The sequence below is a fragment of the Lonchura striata genome, chromosome 6, assembly GCF_046129695.1.
Source record: "Lonchura striata isolate bLonStr1 chromosome 6, bLonStr1.mat, whole genome shotgun sequence".
Lineage (NCBI taxonomy): Eukaryota > Metazoa > Chordata > Aves > Passeriformes > Estrildidae > Lonchura > Lonchura striata.
This window is the reverse complement of record NC_134608.1, coordinates 52405185-52424790: the sequence shown is the minus strand read 5'-3', so window position 1 is coordinate 52424790 and position 19606 is coordinate 52405185. Positions and strand designations below refer to the sequence as shown.

The 19606-nt window shown below is 63.0% G+C and overlaps 4 protein-coding genes across 6 annotated transcripts; 3 read left to right on the top strand and 1 right to left on the bottom strand.

Annotated features, from left to right (window-relative positions):
* Nucleotides 1–865: 865 nt before the first annotated feature.
* LOC110485017 (calcium-binding protein 2) lies at nucleotides 866–1996 on the top strand. The gene is made up of 6 exons (XM_021556063.3): nucleotides 866–1026; nucleotides 1146–1176; nucleotides 1248–1382; nucleotides 1454–1563; nucleotides 1642–1789; nucleotides 1864–1996. The coding sequence occupies exons 1-6, from the start codon at nucleotides 946–948 to the stop codon at nucleotides 1887–1889; spliced, it is 531 nt and encodes a 176-aa protein (XP_021411738.3). The 5' UTR covers nucleotides 866–945; the 3' UTR covers nucleotides 1890–1996.
* A 1135-nt stretch (nucleotides 1997–3131) lies between these two features.
* On the top strand, nucleotides 3132–4274 carry CDK2AP2 (cyclin dependent kinase 2 associated protein 2). Its single transcript, XM_021524767.3, has 4 exons — nucleotides 3132–3467; nucleotides 3622–3722; nucleotides 3815–3947; nucleotides 4062–4274. Exons 1-4 carry the CDS (start codon nucleotides 3377–3379, stop codon nucleotides 4127–4129), a joined length of 393 nt encoding a protein of 130 aa, XP_021380442.1. The 5' UTR covers nucleotides 3132–3376; the 3' UTR covers nucleotides 4130–4274.
* A 272-nt stretch (nucleotides 4275–4546) lies between these two features.
* Nucleotides 4547–15796, top strand: PITPNM1 (phosphatidylinositol transfer protein membrane associated 1). Of its 2 annotated transcripts, XM_021556064.2 has the most exons (24): nucleotides 4547–4628; nucleotides 5162–5279; nucleotides 5933–6147; nucleotides 6220–6341; nucleotides 8723–8947; nucleotides 9034–9348; nucleotides 9663–9758; nucleotides 9866–9973; nucleotides 10082–10143; nucleotides 10214–10458; nucleotides 10942–11131; nucleotides 11234–11341; nucleotides 11435–11577; nucleotides 11804–11982; nucleotides 12308–12478; nucleotides 12654–12803; nucleotides 12903–13051; nucleotides 13125–13235; nucleotides 13369–13485; nucleotides 13669–13817; nucleotides 13918–14067; nucleotides 14405–14588; nucleotides 14835–14963; nucleotides 15069–15796. In XM_021556064.2, exons 2-24 carry the CDS (start codon nucleotides 5202–5204, stop codon nucleotides 15333–15335), a joined length of 3663 nt encoding a protein of 1220 aa, XP_021411739.2. In that variant the 5' UTR covers nucleotides 4547–4628; nucleotides 5162–5201; the 3' UTR covers nucleotides 15336–15796. The 2 variants fall into 2 exon arrangements, with proteins under 2 accessions (XP_021411739.2, XP_021411740.2); XM_021556065.2 differs by lacking the exon at nucleotides 4547–4628 and having other exon boundaries at nucleotides 4656–5279; nucleotides 15138–15796.
* A 244-nt stretch (nucleotides 15797–16040) lies between these two features.
* On the bottom strand, nucleotides 16041–18284 carry AIP (AHR interacting HSP90 co-chaperone). Of its 2 annotated transcripts, none has more exons than XM_021556066.3 (6): nucleotides 18081–18282; nucleotides 17767–17946; nucleotides 17407–17595; nucleotides 17052–17228; nucleotides 16824–16965; nucleotides 16041–16738 (listed from the first exon to the last, which is right to left on the bottom strand). In XM_021556066.3, exons 1-6 carry the CDS (start codon nucleotides 18177–18179, stop codon nucleotides 16533–16535), a joined length of 993 nt encoding a protein of 330 aa, XP_021411741.2. In that variant the 5' UTR covers nucleotides 18180–18282; the 3' UTR covers nucleotides 16041–16532. The 2 variants fall into 2 exon arrangements, with proteins under 2 accessions (XP_021411741.2, XP_021411742.2); XM_021556067.3 differs by having other exon boundaries at nucleotides 16548–16738; nucleotides 16832–16965; nucleotides 18081–18284.
* Between the last annotated feature and the right edge of the window lie 1322 nt (nucleotides 18285–19606).

The following is a 19606-nucleotide window of genomic DNA, read 5'->3' as shown; positions in this document are numbered from 1 at the left end:
CAGCGCCCCGGGGGGTCGCTGCGCTCCACCCGATCTCCTGCGCTGCACGGCGGGTCCCGGGGACGGCGCTGGCCTCGTCCCTGCGAGGGCCGGGCGCAGGTTCGGGGCGATCTGGTTTCCTCCTGCTTGGCCCCGGCCGTGGGGAGAAGCGGCGGGAGCGGGCGGAATGTTCTTCCTCTTCCGCGGGCCGCAGCGCCACGGCGCGGGCAGCCCCGCGCCCCCCGCCTGCCGGGGCGCCCCCCGGCGCCGCGGCCCCGGCCGAAGGGCTGCCCGCGGCTCCCGCCCGGGCCCTCGGCTCAGGGGTCCCGGCACCGCCGGCACTGCGGGCAGCCGGGGGAGATTAAGCCGTAGTGGTGCGTCCCCCGCGGAGCTTCAGCGGGCTGCCGAGGAGCCGGGGCCCCGGCCGCCCCCCGCTTTTGGGCAGGTAACCGGCGGCGGGGACAGGGCCGGGGCACGGTGGGCGCCGGGGATCCTGCGTGCCCTCGCAGGGAGGCTGCGGGACTGGGGAACAGCTGGGCGGCTGCCCACATCTGGAGCAGGGCGGCCGAGCGGGAATAATCCGGAGGATTATGCACGCGGGCGCGGCACCCACCCCCCCGCGCCTGCCCTGCATATCCCCAGATATTCCATAAAAACCTCAAATCCCCGGTGGCAGCCCCACGGTCTGCGCCAGCCAGCCCCCCCGGGGCCAGGCATGTCCTGCGGCGTGGGGGCAGCCCCCAGCCATGGGCAACTGCACCAAGACCCCTGAGAGGCGGCTCCCCAAGGTACAGCAGGGCTGTGACACCCCGCGGGGCAGGAGGAAGAGGAGGAGGGGGTCCCTGCTTGGCCCCCCCTCGCTGCTGACGCCTGCTCCACCCGCAGGATGGGAAGCCGTGCTCGGGTGCTCCAGCCTCCGGCGCAGGGGACCCTGAGGACGTGCTGGACGCGGCGCAGACACCCCCGATGCAGGGATACTCGGTGCTGCAGGGGCTGGTGGGGCCGGCCTGCATCTTCCTGCGGCAGAGCATCGCCATCACCCAACGGGTACGTGACCGTCCCTGCTCGTGTGCTGCCTGTGCTCCCGGGGGGCTGAGGGCAGAATCCCTGTGGGATCCCTGGAAGTAGGACCCCTCCTTTGTCTCTTCCCATTTTCTCTTCCCCAGGACCGGGAGCTGCGGCCCGAGGAGATCGAAGGTGAGGTGCTGGGGCGGGAGTCCTGCTTGGGTGGGTGGCAGTGCTGGGTGGTGACACTGTGGTGTCCTCAGAGCTGAAGCAGGCGTTCCGGGAGTTTGACAAGGACCACGACGGCTACATCAGCTACAAGGACCTGGGCGAATGCATGCGGACCATGGGCTACATGCCCACGGAGATGGAGCTCATCGAGCTGTCCCAGCAGATCAGTATGTGGTGGGGCAGCGGGTGCCCATCGGTCCCTGCCCCCCACCCCGCTGACACCCCTCTCCCACCGCAGCCGGGGGCAAGGTGGATTTTGATGATTTCGTGGAGCTGATGGGCCCCAAGATGCTGGCGGAGACGGCGGATATGATTGGGATCAAGGAGCTGCGTGACGCCTTCCGTGAGGTATGGGGGCGCTGGGGACAGACAGGTAGGCTGTCAGCGTGCCAGGAGTGGCTGGTGGCAACGGGACCTTGTCCGTAGTTTGACACCAATGGGGACGGACAGATCAGCATGGCAGAGCTGCGGGAGGCCATGCGCAAGCTCCTGGGGCAGCAGCTCAACTATCGGGAGGTGGATGAGATCCTCAAAGATGTGGATCTCAATGGCGATGGCCTGGTGGACTTCGAAGGTAGGAGCAGGGAAGGGGCCAGGAGCACCCCCAGGGACATGTGGGATGTTCCACGTGTGTGTTTACCCCGGCAGAGTTTGTGCGGATGATGTCGCGCTGAGGGCGGTGTGTGCCAACGCGGAACCCAAGCCCCCCGTGCCTTATGAAGACGAGGGGGCCACAGAGGGACCCCCAGCTCCAGGGGCTGGGGCAGTGCTGGCACAGTGGTGCCCGTGCCTGGGGTGAGGCTGGGTGCTGGAGCTGCTCCGATGCTGAGGTCTGAACGTGGTGGGAGGCACCGGGGCCGAAGTCAGGACCCTCTTCTGCACAGGCTCAGCCAAGCTTCAACTACTCTCTCTCTCTCATCTCTGCTCTCTCCCTGCATCATCCCCCTCCCCACCCGGACCTCATCCTAAAAGTCACACCATCATGGTCCCTTCTTTTTCAGCTGTTCCCCATCCCTGCTGCTCTTCCCTCCAGCCTCCATTCCCACTCTCTGTGCCGCAATGAGCCCCTCAGGCTCCCCCCACACCGGGTTTAATACGGACTGCACAGCATAACCTGCCCCATCACCATGGTTTGAGCTCAGACCCACCCCAGACCAGCCTAGGGTGAGGCATCCCTCCCCTTTCGGGGCTGGCACAGACACTCATGGATGTTCTGGCAGCCCCCAGCACAGGGGAGACTCCTGTCAGCCCAGCCAGGAGACCCTCCAGGAGAGAAATAAAGTATTACTGGGTGGAAGGGCCTCAGCCAGCTGCAGGCAGGGCTGCTGTAGGTACCCTCCCTGCCCTGGCTGCAGTTTTGGGGCCTATTTTGCCCTTTTGAAATGATAAAACTCTCTCTACAGACTTCTGGTTTGTGTTTTGTGTTGTTTCCAAAGAGTTTATTCGTGATCGTGCCATCCACTGGTATCCCCCAAAACCCTGGACTCCCAGTGTGTCTCACGGGAACCCCGCAGGGAGCCGGGATCCCGGGCACGGGGCTCCGGGGAAGGCACGGCCGGCGGGTGGGGCCGGTTCCCCAAAACCCGGGCCGGGGTTCACCCCCGCAGAGTCGGGACGCCCTGACCGGCGCCGGCTCGGGGCTGTGCGGTGGCACGGGGTGCCTCGGCGGCGGGGGGAGCGCGGCGGTGCCGATGGTGCCGCTCCCGGTGTCCCCCCGGGCCCCCGAGGCGGTGCCGCCGCTCGGTCACGTGATCCCCAGGGGTCCCCGCCGAGCGAGGGGGCGTGGCCCAGCCGGCAGTCACGTGGTCGGAGAGGCACCGAGGGGCGGGGCCGACGCCGCGTGTCTCCACGGTGACCGGCCGGCGGGCGCGCGGCGGCGTGATGACGTCTCGCTCGTGACGCGCTTGCGTCATCACCGCGAGCGCCGGCGGCGGCGGAGGGGGGAGAGACCCGGGTCAGGCCGGGGCCGCGCAGCGCTACCGGGAACCGGGGCCGCCGCGCTCCGCTCCGGTTCCCGGCTTCCCGCCGGGCCGAGCGGAGCCGCGTTGAGCTGAAGAGAGGCGGGCACCGGCGATACAACCGGCGGGGCGAGCGCGGGGGCCGCACGCCGACCCCCGCCGCGGGGCTCCAGGGATCCGGGAGCGGCGGGCGGCCGTCGGGGATGTCCTACAAGCCTATCGCTCCCGCCCCCGCTACCCCCGGAGCCGCCAGCGCCAGCCCCGCCCCGCCGGGGCCCGGGGCACCGTCCGCCGGTGAGAGAACGCCGCGGTAACCGCGGGGGACGGGGGGCACCGGGAGCGGAGAGGGACCGGAGGGATGGAGGGGGGTACCACGGGAAGGGATGTTGCCGGATGAGGGATGTACCGCGGAAGAGGGAGTGCGGCCGTGACCCTCGGTTTCTCGCAGCCACGAGTGTCCCGTCGCCCTCCGGTTCCGTCCCTGGCGCCGCCGCCCCTTTCCGGCCGCTCTTCAATGACTTCGGGCCGCCGTCCATGGGCTACGTGCAGGTGAGGCGCGGGGCCGGGGCCGGTGGGGCTGGGCGCGGCGGCGGGAGCGGCCCCCAGCCCCTCCGTCCCTGCTTGTCCCCGTGTTCCCGCAGGCCATGAAGCCCCCCGGGGCACAGGGCTCGCAGAGCACCTACACCGACCTGCTCTCGGTCATCGAGGAGATGGGGAAGGAGATCCGGCCCACCTACGCCGGCAGCAAGAGCGCCATGGAGAGGCTGAAGCGGGGTAGGGGCAGGGTGGGAAACCGGGGCCGCCGCGGGGCTGCGCCCCCGAGGCTCCTCAGCCCCGCGGGGAGCGACTGGAGGATGATTCGAGGTGTCCCTGTGCTTCTCCCCGCAGGGATCATCCACGCCCGGGCGCTGGTCAGGGAGTGCCTGGCAGAGACAGAGCGAAACGCCCGCACGTAACGGCAGCTGCCACCCGGGACCCCCCGGGACCTCCCGGTGGTGGCGGCGGGGGCGGGGGGGCCGCCGTGCTGCCCGAGCCCCCCCCTCCCCGCGCTCTCCGCTCTTTATAAATGCGTGTTTTTATAAATAAAGGACAATGTTGGGACTTGGCCTCGGTGTGTCCCCGCGGGGGTGGGTCCCGATGGCGGTGGTGGGACGCGGGGTAGAGGTGGGGGAGTCGGGGGGAGGGTTTGGAGCCGCGCTGGGTGGGTGTCCCGGAGCTGAGAGGTGCAGGAGTGATCAAGCCTCTCGCCGATCACTTTAGAAAGTGTCTTTTTAAATAAAACACTGGGTTTTTCCGGGGCGGCGGTGCCGGTACACGCGGAGCGCCCGTGAGTGGCGCTCGCTGCCTTCCGCTCTCTGACGTCACGGGCCCCCCCTCACCCCCGTACGTCACGGCTGTCGCCGTGGGAACGGGCTGTGATGTCACGATCCGAGGGGCCGGTGCGGAGCGGCGCAGGTTTGGTGGGGCCGGGGGCGGCGGGGACCGGGCGGGCGGGGGGAGCGGAGGGGGCCGCGTTGCCATGGCAACGGAGCCGAGCCGAATGCGGCCGAGCCGGGCCGAACCCGGCGCCGAGAGGGGTCGAGCGGTACCGGACTGAGCCGAACGTGGGACCGAGGGTGGCCGAGCGGTACCGGACCGAGCCGAACCGGGAGCCGAGTGGTACCAGACTCCGCCGAACCCGGAGCCGAGCTTTTCCGAGCCGGGCCGAACCTGGGGTCGAGCGGTGCCGGGCGGTACCGGACTCAGCCGAGCGTGGTGTCGAGCCGGGTCGAACCCGGGACCGAGCACAGCCGAGCGGTATCGCACTCAGCCGAACCCGGAGCCGAGCGATACCGGACTCGGCCGAACCCGGGGACGGAGCAGGTCTGAGAAGGGCCGAACCCGTACCGGGCTGAGCTGAGGGTGCCCCGAGCGGTTCTGAAGGGATGCCGAACCGGCCCGGGCTGTCCCGAAGCCGGCCCGGTCCGGTGTAACAGAAACCCCCTCAGGAGCTGCCCCCGCGGTGCCCCGCGGTGCCCCGCCGCCGCCATGCTGATCAAGGAGTACCACATCCTGCTGCCCATGAGCCTGGAGGAGTACCAGGTGGCCCAGCTGTACATGATCCAGGTGGGAATGTGGGGCTGAGCATGAGGGCTTGGGGGAGCTGCGGGGCTGAGCGGGGTGGGGTTGCAGGGGTTTGGGGGATGAGCCTGGGGGCTGCACGGGTCTGGGGTTTGTGGGGCTGAGCCTGAGGGGTGTGGGGTCCAAGGGCTGAGACTGAGGGGTTGCACAGGGCTGTGGGGCTGGGCGTGGGGAGCTGGAGGGGTGCAGGGATCTGGGGACTGTGACTGAGGAGGTGCAGGGGTCTGAGAGATGCTGAAGATTGTAGCCTGATGGGTGTAGTGGGCTGTGGGGAGGCATGAAGGGTGCAGGGACTGACCCTGGGGGTGCACAGGGGGCTCTGAGGCTGAGCATGGGGTGCTGGAGGGTGTAAGGGGGCTGTGGGGCTGAGTGTGGGGAACTGGGGAGCTGTATGGCTGAGCATGGAGCCTGGAGTGGCACGGGGGGGTTGAGGCTGATCCCAAGGGATTGGCAGGTTGCAGGGGTGTCACTGAGGCTTTGGGTGGGTCTGGGACCACTGAGCTAAGCAGGGGGTCGTGTGAGCAGGTGTGGGGCCGGTGGATGCGGGCGCATGGGGACGGGAGTGTACAGAGACCCTGGGCTCCCCGTGGGAGTCGCGGGGCTTGGAGGGGCCGCACTGAGCCATTGTCTCTGTGCAGAAGAAGAGCCGGGAGGAGTCGAGTGGCGAGGGCAGCGGTGTGGAGATCCTGGCTAACCGACCCTACAGCGACGGCCCCGGGGGCAGCGGCCAGTACACCCACAAGGTCTACCACGTTGGCTCCCACATCCCCAGCTGGTTCCGGGCACTGCTCCCCAAAGCTGCGCTCCAGGTGGAGGAGGAGTCCTGGAATGCTTATCCGTACACACGAACCAGGTTGGAGCTGGAGGCAGCAGGGTGGGCTGCAGGACCGGCCATGCCCCTGGGCTCAGTCCCATGCCTCTCCAGGTACACGTGTCCTTTCGTGGAGAAGTTTTCCATTGAGATCGAGACATACTACCGCCCGGATGCAGGACAGCAGACCAACATCTTCAACCTGAGTGCAGCAGAGAAGAGGCAGAGGATTTTGGGTGGGTATGGCTGGCTTGGGGAGCTGGGCAGGACACTGTGACTACTGGGATTCCCACATAGTGCTTCTGGGATGGGTGTGTGGTTGTGAAGGGGCCTTAGGAGCTCAACTTCACTCTTCTTGCTGGTCCTCATATTTCAGGGATGCTGGAAGGGAAGAACTCCCTGGATCCTGAGCTCCCTGCCCTGAGCTCCTTGCCCGCTCCCTCTCAGCATTGCTGGATTAAGTTTCCACATTAAAGATATTTTCAGGGACAGTTCCTCTTCCCTTGCCTCTATTTCTGTTTGCAGCTTCTCCTTTCTAGTGCCAGCTTGCTCCCCTCTCTTTCTGTGTCCCAGCCTTATTCTGGCATGGATTTGCCTTCTCAGTCTCTCCTGGCATACATGGGACCCCACACCTGGGTCCTGTGGGATATTTTGGATTAGCTGGAGCAGGGAGAGCTGAAGAAGCATGTCCCCATTTTCCTGCTCCCTGGCCTGCTTCCCCTCTCCCCAGGGCTTTGCTCCAGATCGCTGTCTGGCTCCTTTCCACTGGGAGTGGTGGGCAGGGAGCTCGGGGTGGGATTCTTCCCTCTCCATTGAGTTCCCATTCTCAGTGGTGTGGACATGGTCAGTTCAGGCGCCAGAGTGTGGAGTGTGATGCTCTGCCTCTTAAAATGGAGGCCCAAAATAGGCACTCAGAGGAAATGATTCATCTGACCTATTTCTCTCCCTGGCTCTTGCGGCACTGGGGATGTCCAGCGGGGATACTGATGGCTGGGACCTGGGGGCAGGAATTCTGTCCCTACTGCCCCCGGGAAGCCACCAGAGGCAAGCAGATGGTATCAGGGCATGGCTCCATGCCCACTGCCTGGTTTTCCACTCTCGTGCCCGTCCGATGGGCATTCCACGGGGCACTCAGCATCTCCAGTGGCTGCTGCTTTCCACAGGGAGAAGGGTTGAAGTGGAACCAGCCCCAGTGTGGATCCCACTGGGATTTTCTCTGTCCTAGTGTCTTGTAGCACTGACAGATTTAAACCCCTCTCACATTTCAAAGGGCAATGGAAAAACATGGTCTGGGTGATCCACAGGGATAACTGCTTCCTTGGCAGCTTTCTCCCAGTGGCAAAAGCAAAAGGAGTTGGATTGTGATGGGAACGACACTGCCAGGAGCTGCTTGGGGACAGCAGGTCCTATCCCAGCTCTTTGCTGCTGTTATCCAAGATACTTGGCATCCTGCTGTGCATTGCATCATTTTTGTGGATTCAGGGCATCTCTAGTTTCCTTTTCCCCTTTTTTTCAGCCTGAGCTGGAGGAAAAGAGGCTGACAGCACCTTGGGGACATCAAGGGGTGCAAATAAATGGGTTTGAAATAGCCTGGAAATGGGGACAGTGCTGCGTGATGGTACTGGGAGCCAGCGGGGTGCCCTGGGATCCTCCAGACCATGACCTAGAGACAGGGCTGCAAAAGCCAAATTCTAGCAGATTTTGTGCTGGATTGAGCCCGAACGGCTGTTGCATCATGTTTTCCTGGGTGTTGTTCAGGAGCCTTTCTCTGGTCTTGGGAGGTCATCCTTGTCTGGGGGGAGGTCACCCTCATTTTGGGAAAGGTCACCTTTGTTTGGAGATGTGGCTCAGTGCCCTCCCTGCTCCCGGCTCTCTGCAGGTTCCTGTGTCACATGGTGATTTTGCTGTGCCCTATTTTTGGGGACCCTTGGGCTTTTTTGGGGAGGGGAGGCAGGAGCTGTGCCGAGCTGCCCCACGCACTGTCCCCATCCTCAACCCCCATGTCCCCCAGGGTGGCTGGGATCAGTCTGCAGCTGTCAGATCTGCCAGCTAATGCGTGTATGTGTGTCAGCCCCGGCCCTCCCCAAGCTCCCAGACCCTCCCTCCCTCCCTCTGCCGCTCCCTGGGGTGCCGGATTGGGATCCACATGGGGATGGAGATGTCTTTGGCTGCACCAAAGGCATCTGTGATGTTCCAGCCGTGGGATTTTATATGTTCTATTAGGAAATTCTTCCCCGTGAGGGTGGTGAGGCCCTGACACAGGCTGCCCAGAGAAACTGTGGGTGCTCTGTCCCTGAAAGTGTCCAAGACCTGGGGCTTGGAGCTACCTGGGATAGTGGAAGGTGTCTCTGCCCATGGCAGGGGGTGGAATGAGATGATCCATAGAGTTCCTTCCAACCAAAACCAGTTCAGGATTCTACAATTCCAGAACTCCAAAATTATAGATTATAGAATATTATAGATATAGATTTTAGGACAGAGAGTGTTTGCTGCCAGCTGTGTTGGGTACATGGCTCATGGGAATAATTTGACCTTATTTTTGTCCATTTTTCCTTGTTTTCCTACCTGTGCCCCCTTGCCAAGCGCTGCGGGGTGACAAGTGCTGTTCCCCCCACAGACACCATTGACATTGTGCGTGATCCCATCTCCCCCGGGGAATACAAGCCCGAGGAGGATCCCAAACTCTATCACTCATCCAAGACAGGCCGGGGGCCGCTGGGGGATGACTGGCTGGAAGCAGCAGCAACCAGCGGCCCCCTCATGTGTGCCTACAAGCTCTGCAAGGTGGAGTTCCGATACTGGGGGATGCAGTCCAAGATTGAGCAGTTCATCCATGACGTGGGTGAGTTCAGACCTGTGGGTTGCTGTAGAGTCTTTTGGGCAGCCCATGGGATCACACCGGACTCGCTTCCCCCCTTCTCCCCCCAGGTTTGAGGAAGGTTATGCTGCGTGCCCACCGCCAAGCCTGGTGCTGGCAGGATGAGTGGACGGACCTGACGATGGAGGATATCCGGCAGCTGGAGGAGGAGACGGCGCGAATGCTGGCACAGAAGATGGCCAAGTGTGGCGAGAGCGAGGAGCCACCTGCGGCTGGGGTCAGTGCCGGGGGGCAGCCAGAGCCAGATGGTCCTCGGGGTCAGGAGGAGGCTGAGCTTCAGGCGGGCACCGATACTCCCTCAGATGATACCTTTGCCAAGCAATGGTCCACCTCTTCCAGGTCTTCCTACTCTTCCCAGCATGGAGGTGAGACCGGGTCTGGTGTGGTTTTGCCCTGGATGATGCGGTTCTCCATAGGAGATGTGTCATGGGACTATTTTGCCTGGCTTGGGTCTCCTGGGCTGGGGCTCTGGGTGTCCCAGGTCTGGACCCAGGTTTCTTGAAGGGGCCCTGGATGACCCCGGGATGGTCACAGATTTCCCAAGGGGGGACTCTGGGTGACACAGGGATGGCCCCAGATCTCCCTGGGCATCTGGGTCCAGGACCAAGGGGGAGCTGTGGGGCAGGAGAGGGGGTCTCTCTGCAGGGCGCTGTGAGTGCTGACCCCCCATGGGTGGTAGGGGGCGTGTCTCCTCAGAGCCTGTCGGAGTGGCGGATGCAGAACATTGCCCGGGACTCGGAGAACAGCTCAGAAGAGGAATTTTTTGATGCTCACGGTACTGGCACTATCTTGGAACAGGCTGTGTGGGGGCAAGGGCATCTGAGGATGGGTGTGCAGGCACAGGGGTGTCCCCCCACCCACGCTTCCCTTCTGGCTCTGCAGAGGATCTGTCTGATAGCGATGAGGTCTTTGCCAAGGAGATGACCAAGTGGAGTTCCAATGACTTCTTGGACACGCTTGAGCGGCCAGCAGAGCTGGACGAGGCACTGGGTGAGCGCTGGGGGTGCTCTGGCCCCAAATCCTGGGGTGGATGTCCTAGGAGGGGCCCGATTCCCACCTGGAGGCCCCAGCTGCCTCACCAGGGCTGTGTGCTCGCAGGGGACGGAGCCAGCACCACCAAGGGGGATGGTGAAGGATTGGGAACATCCAGCTTCCCTGAGGTGCGTGTCCCCTCCCTTGGGCCATGCCCTCCTGCTGGGCCCCCCGACTTGACACCTCTCCTTCCTGCAGGGTGGCACAGCAGAGAGCACGGAGCAGATGTGCCGGATCCACGCGCTCTTCCTCATCCTCCACAGTGGGAACATCCTGGATCAGGGAGCAGGCGAGCCAGGCTCCAAGCAGGCGGATGTGCAGACACTGGCGGCCACCTTTGATGCTGTCACCCGCGTCCACTTTCCCGAGGCACTGGGACATGTGGCCCTGCGCCTGGTGCCCTGCCCGCCCATCTGTGCTGCAGCCTACGCCCTTGTCTCCAAGTATGGATTCCTGCTGGGAAAGCAGGGGACCAGGGAGCTGGTATTCTTGGAGAGGGGACTTCAGTTCTGGTGGGACATTAAGGACTGGGGAGGGGATGGGGGTTAACTCCTGGTGCAACATCTTGGGGAAAGTGTTATGTGATGGGATGGAATACTTATAATTCCTAGTGTGGTATCCCAGGGCATGCGGGTGTTTTGATGTGGGATGAGGACAGTAAGGCAGGATGGGATAGAATAGAAATAACTCCTTGTGGAGCATCCTGGGTTGACCAAGCATTGTGCAGAGGGATGGGGACATCAAGCCAGCATGGAATGGTATGGAGCTGGATGGGATGGGGTAACTCCTGGGTGAGCAAGTGTCTTGTGGTGGGAGGGAACAGGATAGGGATTACTCCTGGTGTGGCATTCTGGGGTGAACCAGTACCATGCAATGGGATGGGATATCAGAACAATCATGTTCATCCCTCACCGTGTCCCCCTCAGGCTCAGCCCCTACAGCCATGACAGGGACAGCCTGTCCAGCAGCCAGGACCACATCCCACTGGCAGCGCTCCCGCTGCTGGCCACCTCCTCTGGCACCTACCAGCAGGCTGTGGGCGCTGTCATCACCCGCGCCAACCAGGCCTACGCAGCCTTCCTGCACTCTGGAGAGGGCACTGGCTTCTGTGGCCAGGTGAGGTGGAATTTGGGGGAAGCTTGGCTCTGGGGTCCAGCGGTGACCCTGAATGAAGGGCTTAGGGGTTTCACTCTCCTCATGGATCTGTGATCTCCACAGGTGGTGCTGCTGGGGGACTGTGTGGGTGGCATCCTGGGATTTGATGCTTTGTGCCAGAGCTGGGCAGGCTCAGGGGGCAGCCGGAGCAGCAGCCGCCGTGGCAGCCTGGTGAGTGCCTTGCATTCCAACCCCCCACAGGGAGGGTTTGGGGGTGCACTGGGGGCTACATGGGATCTGGGTGTTTGCTGCCTCTCCTTGTAGAGCACAGAGCCCATCTCCCCGGAGCAATGTGGCGGTCTAGACCCGCTAGCTGATGGGACAGAGGGAGCACCAGTATTGGGTCAGGCCAGCCCCGAGCCCCCAGGGACACAGGGGGACAGCCAGCAGCACAGCTCCACGTGCAGGTGAGCCCAAGGGGAATGATTGGCTATATTGTGCTTTATGGGAAGGGTGCAATTCCCATCTGCTCCAGGCTGGGAAGGAGCATTTCATGGAGGCTACCTGCCCTGGGGGGATCTTGCTGGAGCTCCTCTGGGATAGCAGGACCACAATAGGCACAGCTTTGCCTTCAGGGTAGTGAAAGTGCGGTGTTGCCATCCCTCCCCATGCCCACTGTCTCTGCTGTCCCAGCCTGCAGGCTAGCGAGGCCCCGCTGGAGGCAGAGGCACCCCGGAGCAGTGCTGTGGTGCTGGATGGGGCAGAGGGTGCCAGCACCCGCCTCGAATTTAAGGTATCCGGCTTCTTCCTCTTCGGTTCCCCACTGGGGCTGGTGCTGGCACTGCGCAAGACTGTCATGCCTGCTCTGGATGGTAAGGATCCCCGCCTGCCACGGTGCCAACCCCTGACCCTCCCTGCAGGGCTCAAGTCCCCGAGTCATGCTCATCTGACAAGCCTGAGCTCCCCAGGACCAACCCAGAGAGCCCTGCTTGGGTTGGTGCCCCTTGCATGCCCAGCCCTAGCTGTGTGGGTGTTGGTGGGTGGCTGAGTGTTCCTGCTCTGTGCCGGCCTCAGCCTATCCCTGGTGCCCCAAATTTCCCTCTCCAGCCTTTCCTCTTGCTGTGTCCTGCTTTATCCCTCCTGTGTGTTTTGCTCCCCAGCCCTTGGGGGCACTTCTGACCCTGCTCTGTGCTGCAGTGGCCCAGCTGCGTCCTGCCTGTGAGCAGATCTACAACCTCTTCCACGCTGCCGATCCCTGCGCCTCCCGCCTGGAGCCCCTCCTGGCCAAGGCCTTCCATGCTGTGCCTCCGCTCAGTGTGCCCCGATACCAGAAGTACCCCCTGGGTGATGGCACCTCGTCCCTGTTGGGTGAGCAGGTTCCCACCAGGCTGGTACCAGGCACCCTGGGACCACGTCAGGGTACCCACATCCTGGCTGGGTGCGGGTAGAGGGATGTACAAGCACTTGCCACTACTGTGAGTCTCTGCTGGAGTGGTGGGTGTCCCTGGGGGCTCTGGATGTGTTCACTCAGCTCTCTCTTCAGCGGAGGCCCTGCAGACACACTCTGCCCTGTTCCTGCCCAAAGTGGATGTGGCTGCTCCCCCTACCCCCACTGGCAGCTTTGGGGGCTTCTGGAAGGGCAATGAGCTGGCAGAGCCCCCCACTCCTGCCAGCACCAGTGAGGTTGTCAAGAGTAAGTATCATCCCCACCCACCCCATCCCATGTGGGCACCTCAGGCTGCACAAAAGGGGATGAGGTCTGGAAAAGGCTTAATTCCAGCTCTCCCTGCAGTCCTGGAGCGCTGGTGGGGCTCGAAGCGCATTGACTACTCTCTGTACTGCCCCGATGCCCTGACTGCCTTCCCCACCATCACCCTGCCCCACCTCTTCCATGCCAGCTACTGGGAATCCTCCGATGTGGTGGCCTTCATCCTGCGCCAGGTATGGTGGGCATGGTGGGGTGGGTGGCAGGCTGGGGCTGGCCGAGGCTGAGCTGGTCCTATGCTGTCGGCAGGTGATGGAGAAAGAGGGGCCACAGCCTGCAGAGAGTGAGGAGAGCTCCATCTACAGCCCTGCCATCCCTCGGGAGAAGTGGCAGCGCAAGCGCACCCAAGTGAAGATCCGGGTATGTGGCCAGTGGGAGGCCACCTTGGGCATCCTGGGGTGTGTGGGTTCTGGGACAATCCCACAGCCCAGTGGTGTCCCAGTGGCACCTCAGGAGCTCCCCCAGAAGCTGCTGAAACCTCATGTGCCTGCAGAACGTGACGGCCAACCACCGTGCCTGCGATGTCATTGTGTGTGAGGGCAAAGCGCAGGTCCTCAGCGGGCGCTTCATGTATGGACCCCTGGATGTGGTGACACTGACTGGGGAGAAGGTATTGCTGGGCTCAGGGGGCCACCAGGACCCCTCAAACAGGGTGGGGTGTCCAGGACCAGGCATGGGGCTGGTGTAACCCACAGTAGGGGAAGGATGTGGTTAACAGGACCTGATGTGGGATGGCGGGAGAAGGACTTGTATGGGGACACAGCAGGATGTCCAGTCCGTTTCCCTCTCTCAGGTGGACATCTACATCATGACGCAGCCACTGTCAGGGAAGTGGCTGTTCTATGGCACCGAGGTGACGAGTGGCAGCGGGCGTGTGACCTTCACCATCCCTCCAGACAAGGCTCTGGCCATCGGGATCTACCCTGTGCGCATGGTAGTCCGGTGAGGTGTTGCCTCAGTTTCTCCTCCAGCCCTTTTGGCAGAGCTACACCTGCTGCCCTGGCAGCAGAGCGGTGCTGAGCCACCACCTCTGCCATCGCAGAGGGGACCACAGCTATGCCGAGGCGTACCTGACCGTGGTGGCCCGTGGCACCGAGTCTGTTGTGTTCAGCATCGACGGCTCCTTCACTGCCAGCGTCTCCATCATGGGCAGTGACCCTAAAGTGCGGGCGGGGGCTGTGGACGTTGTAAGGTGGGTGCCCTTCAGTCAGGGAGTCAGTCTCCCCATCTTTCATGGTGTTAACAACTCAGTTGGGGGGGGTGTCAGAGCAGGGACAAGGGGGAGGGTATTCCACCACTCCCTTGCCTCCAGCACATCATCTCTATGCTGCTGCCCTATTGTGGAAAATAATCTCTCCAAGTTTGGATGTGGTCCCCACTGCTCTGCTGTGCCTTCACCTTGATAAAATCCCTAGGAGCAGGGAGGTTTTGGAGGTAGCACCCATACATGCTATACTGGGAGATCCCAGCTTCCCATAGCAGGACTGTCTCCACACAGGCTCCTGGCAGCCACCCATGTCCCCTCCTAGGCACTGGCAGGACTCGGGGTACATGATCATCTACGTGACGGGGCGCCCCGACATGCAGAAGCACCGTGTGGTGGCCTGGCTGTCCCAGCACAACTTCCCTCACGGCGCTGTCTCCTTCTGCGATGGGCTCACCCATGACCCGCTGCGCCAGAAAGCCGCCTTCCTGCAGAGCCTGCGCACCGAGGTGGGTGTGGGGATGCTGCTGGGACACAGGGCCAGTGATGGGGTGGTGTGGGCTGTGCTGAATCCTGTGCACCTCTGCATCCCGGTGGAGATGCTGGGAGCTGGAGTGCATTGCCATGGCAGAGCTGGAAGCTTCTCAGGGCAGCTCCCAGCCGTCCCTCTTAACATGAGGGTGTCCCAGCACTTGGGGGTAGCTGTCCTTGTGGGAAGGGTTGTTCCTTGCCCTAATGCTCTTGTCCCTGGGCAGGCAGAGATCTCCATAGTTGCTGGCTACGGCTCCACCAAGGATGTTTCCGTCTACAGCTCGCTGGGACTCGCACCAGCACACATCTACATTGTGGGACGGGCCGTCAAGAAGTTCCACAACCAGTGCCAGGTATGCTGGTGGCGGGACTGGGGACAGACTGGGGATGCAGGGCATGATGGCTGACCCCACCAGCCGGCCATGGCCACTGGCTCAGGCTGTCTGTGTGTCCTGCAGTTCCTCTCTGAGGGTTATGTTGCCCACCTGGCCCAGTTGGAAGCCGCAGCCCTGGCTCACTCCCCCAAGGGCCCCCCACGACCCGTGCTGGGCAAAGGCACCTATGGCTGCCCGGCGCCTGTCGACTTCCTGCGGAAGCAGAGCCAACTCCTGCGCTCTCGGGGCTCCAGCCAGGCAGAGCGGGATGGGGGGCCCCCCTCAGCACCCCCCGGCTTTTCCCGGACCAAGCCCCGCAGCATCAGCCTCAAGCTGGAGGGTGAGGAGTGAGGATGGCATGGCCATGTCCCCCCTCTATCACATCCCTGATTTCCCAGCAAGGAGCACCTGGGCAGAGAGCCAGTGCTGGGCCATGAGGCTATTGCAAGGAGATGAGGGTGCTGGGTCCCCTGAGACCAGGGGGTGCTGGGAGAAGGCTGAGAGTCCCCCAGAGGACCACAGTGATCCTCTCAGGGTTGAGCCACCCTGGGTCCTCCCTGCTGCCCCCAGCCCCGTCCCCTCTGGTTCTTTGGGGTCGTTGGGCAGTGCCCAGTGGAGTCTGCACCCCAGGGTCATTATCCCTGTGCAGAACTGGGGGCTGTGACTGTGCCCCAGAGCGAGTGGCACCTCCCTACCTATTTATTTCCATCCGGTATCATGGTGCAGGGCTGGGTTGGGGTTCCAGAGTGGTTCCTCTGTTCCCCCACTTTTGTTTCAGTGTTGAATAAAGAGATTATGACAAGGTGCCAGCACCCACGAGTCTGCTCTGTGCCTGTGGCTGCAAGATTCCCACCCACTGGGAAAGACCTGGGAACCCTCCAGGGAAACCGTGTCCCACAGGGAGATGGCTGTGGGGCACAGCAGTTGGGTAATAAGCCATTCAGGACAGGGAAAAGCGCCTGGAATGTGTGGGCTGTGCCGACTCCGATACCCTCCCTCTCTCCAACTTGGTTTCCCCTTGTTTTACCTCTAGCAGCAAATTCTTGTGTGACCAGGGGGTATGACTGGTTTTACTTGAATTTATCTTGGCATAGCATGACCAGAGATTTATAGAGATAGCAGGAACAAGCTGTTACTCTATATAAAATATTCCCAACACTGACATGACAAGAGGAGACACTGTTTTGGGATGATAGCAGCAGCCTAGAGAAGTGACAATGAGGTGGTATGGAGAACAGGCATGAACGGGTTGGAGCTGGGGCCAAGGCTCAGTGCTGCCCCTCCATAGCCACCATGAAGTATAAAAACATCAAATAAGTGATAAAAGTTGGCAGGAAGCAGCAGGCTCTTGTCACTCATGCATCCCTGGCGTGACGATGAGCCCCGGCTGCGTCCCCAGGCCATGGTGAGCTCCGGGGCCATTTCCACTGACTTCAAACAGGTAAAATCTGTATTAAACATTAATAATCATCCATGACCATTCCACATGTGGAATATCTAAAAGAACCTGTCCCGAGAGCACTGGGCTCTCCCTTGCAGCCACGGACTCTACTGGGAGAAGATGCCCTTGAAGCGGATCTTGTCTTCGGCGTCCTTCTCCCGCAGCCGTGCTTCCAGGCTCCGCAGCTCCCTGGAGACCACGGGGCGCAGCGAGGGGTCGAGCGCCAGGACTTTGGCAAAGTCAGCCTGTGCCTCGGCCACATTCCACACGGCTGCATGGGCCTTGCCCCGCTTGAAGTAGGCCTTGACATTGTCTGTGGGGAGAGAGCCAGTGTCAGCAGAGCGTGGGGCTGTCCTGGTGCCCGCCACAGCCACCTGGGATGGCTCGTGGCTCCTTACCCTCATACTTGTTGAGGATGGAGGAGCAGTGGTCCAGGACCTCGTAGTACTCCTCACACTGCAGCTTGCACTGGCAGTAGTTTAAGAGCAGGGGTGTGATCTTCTGGTCAAGCTCGATCCAGTCTGGTGAACCTGGCTGCTCCTGTTGCAGACAGAGCAGGGGGAGTATGGGGCAGCTCTCAAGCCCTGCATTCCTAAGGATGCCTGTGTGGTTGTGGGGAGACCCACCTTCATCTGCAGGTTCTTGAGACAGGCGATGGCATCGTAGTATTTGGCAGCCGCCTCAGGCACCTTGCCCTGCCGGTACAGCTCGTTGCCTTCCTTGTGGATCTGGGGCACAGCCTGGAGCTTCTCCTCATCTGTCATAGCCCATGGGTCCTGCTGGTAGGAGCCGGGTGGCTCCACCTGCCAACACCCCATCATGGAATCAGAGAACAGGATCATGGAATTGTTTAGGTTGGAGAAGACCTCTAGAATCATCGAGTCCTGCACTGCCAGGGCCACTACTAAACCACATCCCACATGCCACATCTGTGTGTTTCCTGGACGCTCCCACCCTGAGCTCCCCATGCCGGTACCTCACCTTCAGCACCTCAATGTCAAAGATGAGGGGCTGGGGGTTCTTCTGGAGCTCATCGAGGTCGGGATACCCCAGGGAGTAGTGTTCGTGCATCTGGGCGATGCTGCAGCAGTGCCGCTGCCCCTCCAGCGGGTCCTTCCCAGCTGCGATGTTCCGCAGGCTCTTGGACACTAGCGGATAAAGCACCACGTGCTGCGGGAGGGAAGAGAGCCGGAATTTGAGGACGGTGGGGGTTAAAAATACAAGGATGCTCCAGCCTCGAACCCCACGGCTGGAGCGCGCCGGGCCGCCGCGACCCCCGCCCACGACATAAAGTCACCGCCCACCCGCGCAGGCCCCGCCCCAGCTTCCGGCCCCGCCCACCTTGACGTCACAGCGGAAGCGCGCGCGCTCGCCGGGCCGCATGGTTCGCAGCGCCGCTTCCCAGACCGGCAGCTTGAACTTTTTCCCGGCGATGAGCTCCATAGGCTTCCCCCGCGCCCTGCTGTCGTCCACGGGAGTCTCCTCATCGCCGCACCGCAGCGTCCGGTAGTGGAAAGTGGCCTGAAGGAGCAGGAGGAGCCCGCGGTGTCACCATGGCGACGCAGGCGGAGGGGGGAGGGCGCGCATGCGCGCCTCCCCCGCCGCGTTCCGCTTCCCACATCCCCCTACCCCGCCCGTCCCCCCGCAGACCTGACCTTGGTGCCGTCGCGGAAGTCTGGCAGCGGCCCGGTGCCCTCCCGCAGCACCTCCTTGTCCACGCCGTCCGCCCGCAGCTGCTCGACTTGCTGCGCCATCGCGCCCGCTTCGCCCGCACCGCCAGCCCTGCCTCGGCCGCCTCCGCCGCCGCTCGTTTCTTTCCGGATAGTCGCGGCTGCGCGGGGCTCCCCCTGCCGGCCCGGAGGTGGCGCTGCGGGGCGGGGGCACCGGGAATGGGGCGTGGTCATAACGAGGGGCGTGGCCAGCGGAGACAGCCGCGCGCCCGGTTCCCACGTCCGTTCCTCTGGTTTCCCCTTTTCCCACGCCGTTCTCGGGCGCCATTCCAGGAGACACGGGAGGCATTCTGGAATGAAAACCTCCTGTGACACTTTGCCACCGACCAGGAAAGGCCGCGGTGTAGAACGGGAGGTGGACAAAGCGGCCGAGTGCCACTGTGAGGGCTCCCGCCCACCGCGGGGAGTACGTAGCCCGGGCGTTTCTTCCCGTTAGCCTTGGCCGCGTCTCAGTGCGGTCAGGACGGACAAGCAGCCCCGGCAAGGCCGTGAGACACCGTTGGGGGCGACACCTCAGAGCTTACCAGGATTCAGCCCACTAGCCATCCAAGGGTGACATGAGGACGCTGGAAGGTGTCAGGTCCCCAGTAACACAGAAGTGCTGGTGGCTCATGGAGGTGACTCCACTGCTATAGGACTGATCCCATAGGGAGCACGCTGTTCTGCCGGCTCTGTCATGTTAAGCACTGCAGGGGGTGGCAAAGGCCCGTGGTCACCCTGACACTCAGTGGTGAAGTCGAGAGTTTCTCCTCCCCCCTCTTGCAACCCTTCTTTTTCGGTGGTGTTTGATCACAGCATGCACAGGTAGGGCCCCAAAAAATGAAGTGGGCTCTGTGAACCTCGCCGAATGCGGCGTCACGGCGGGGCAGGGGCGGCGGAGCGGCGGCGTTATCGGCGGCAGCGCAGGTGTCGGGAGGCGCGTGCGGTCGCCGGCGCCGCCGGGAGCCGGCGGGGGGTGACCGCCTCCTTCCTGCCCTGGCGGCGAGGCGAGCGCGGGGCCGCGGCCGCGGCAGCAGCGCCATGTGCCAGCGCCGCCGCGAGGGACCGGGGAGCTGGCACCTGGCAGCGCCGCGCGGAGCCGGGGGCTGCTGCCACCCCCCGCGGGGGCTGCGAGCAGCCGCGAGGGGAGCGCCCCGAGCGTGGGGCCTTTGAGCTTGGCAGGTGCCCGGGCTAGATGTGGTCCCGTGGAAGGTCTTGGTAGGATGTGGGCTGAAGCCTGTCATCGCCACCGGGATGGCTCTTGTCGGGCTCCGGCAGCAGCGTTGGAGGCACGGGGGATGGAGGAGGAAGGGCCCCCGCAGGGCAGGTGCAGTTTGGGGGGGCTGTCTCCCCCCGGGGACATCCGGGTGGCAGCCCACTGTGGCGAAGTGTGTGACGCCAGAAGCGCAGGCGAAGCTCATATTTGGGCACGGAGCAGGTTATTGGAGGCCGCGGCCCCGCAGCCGGGAGAT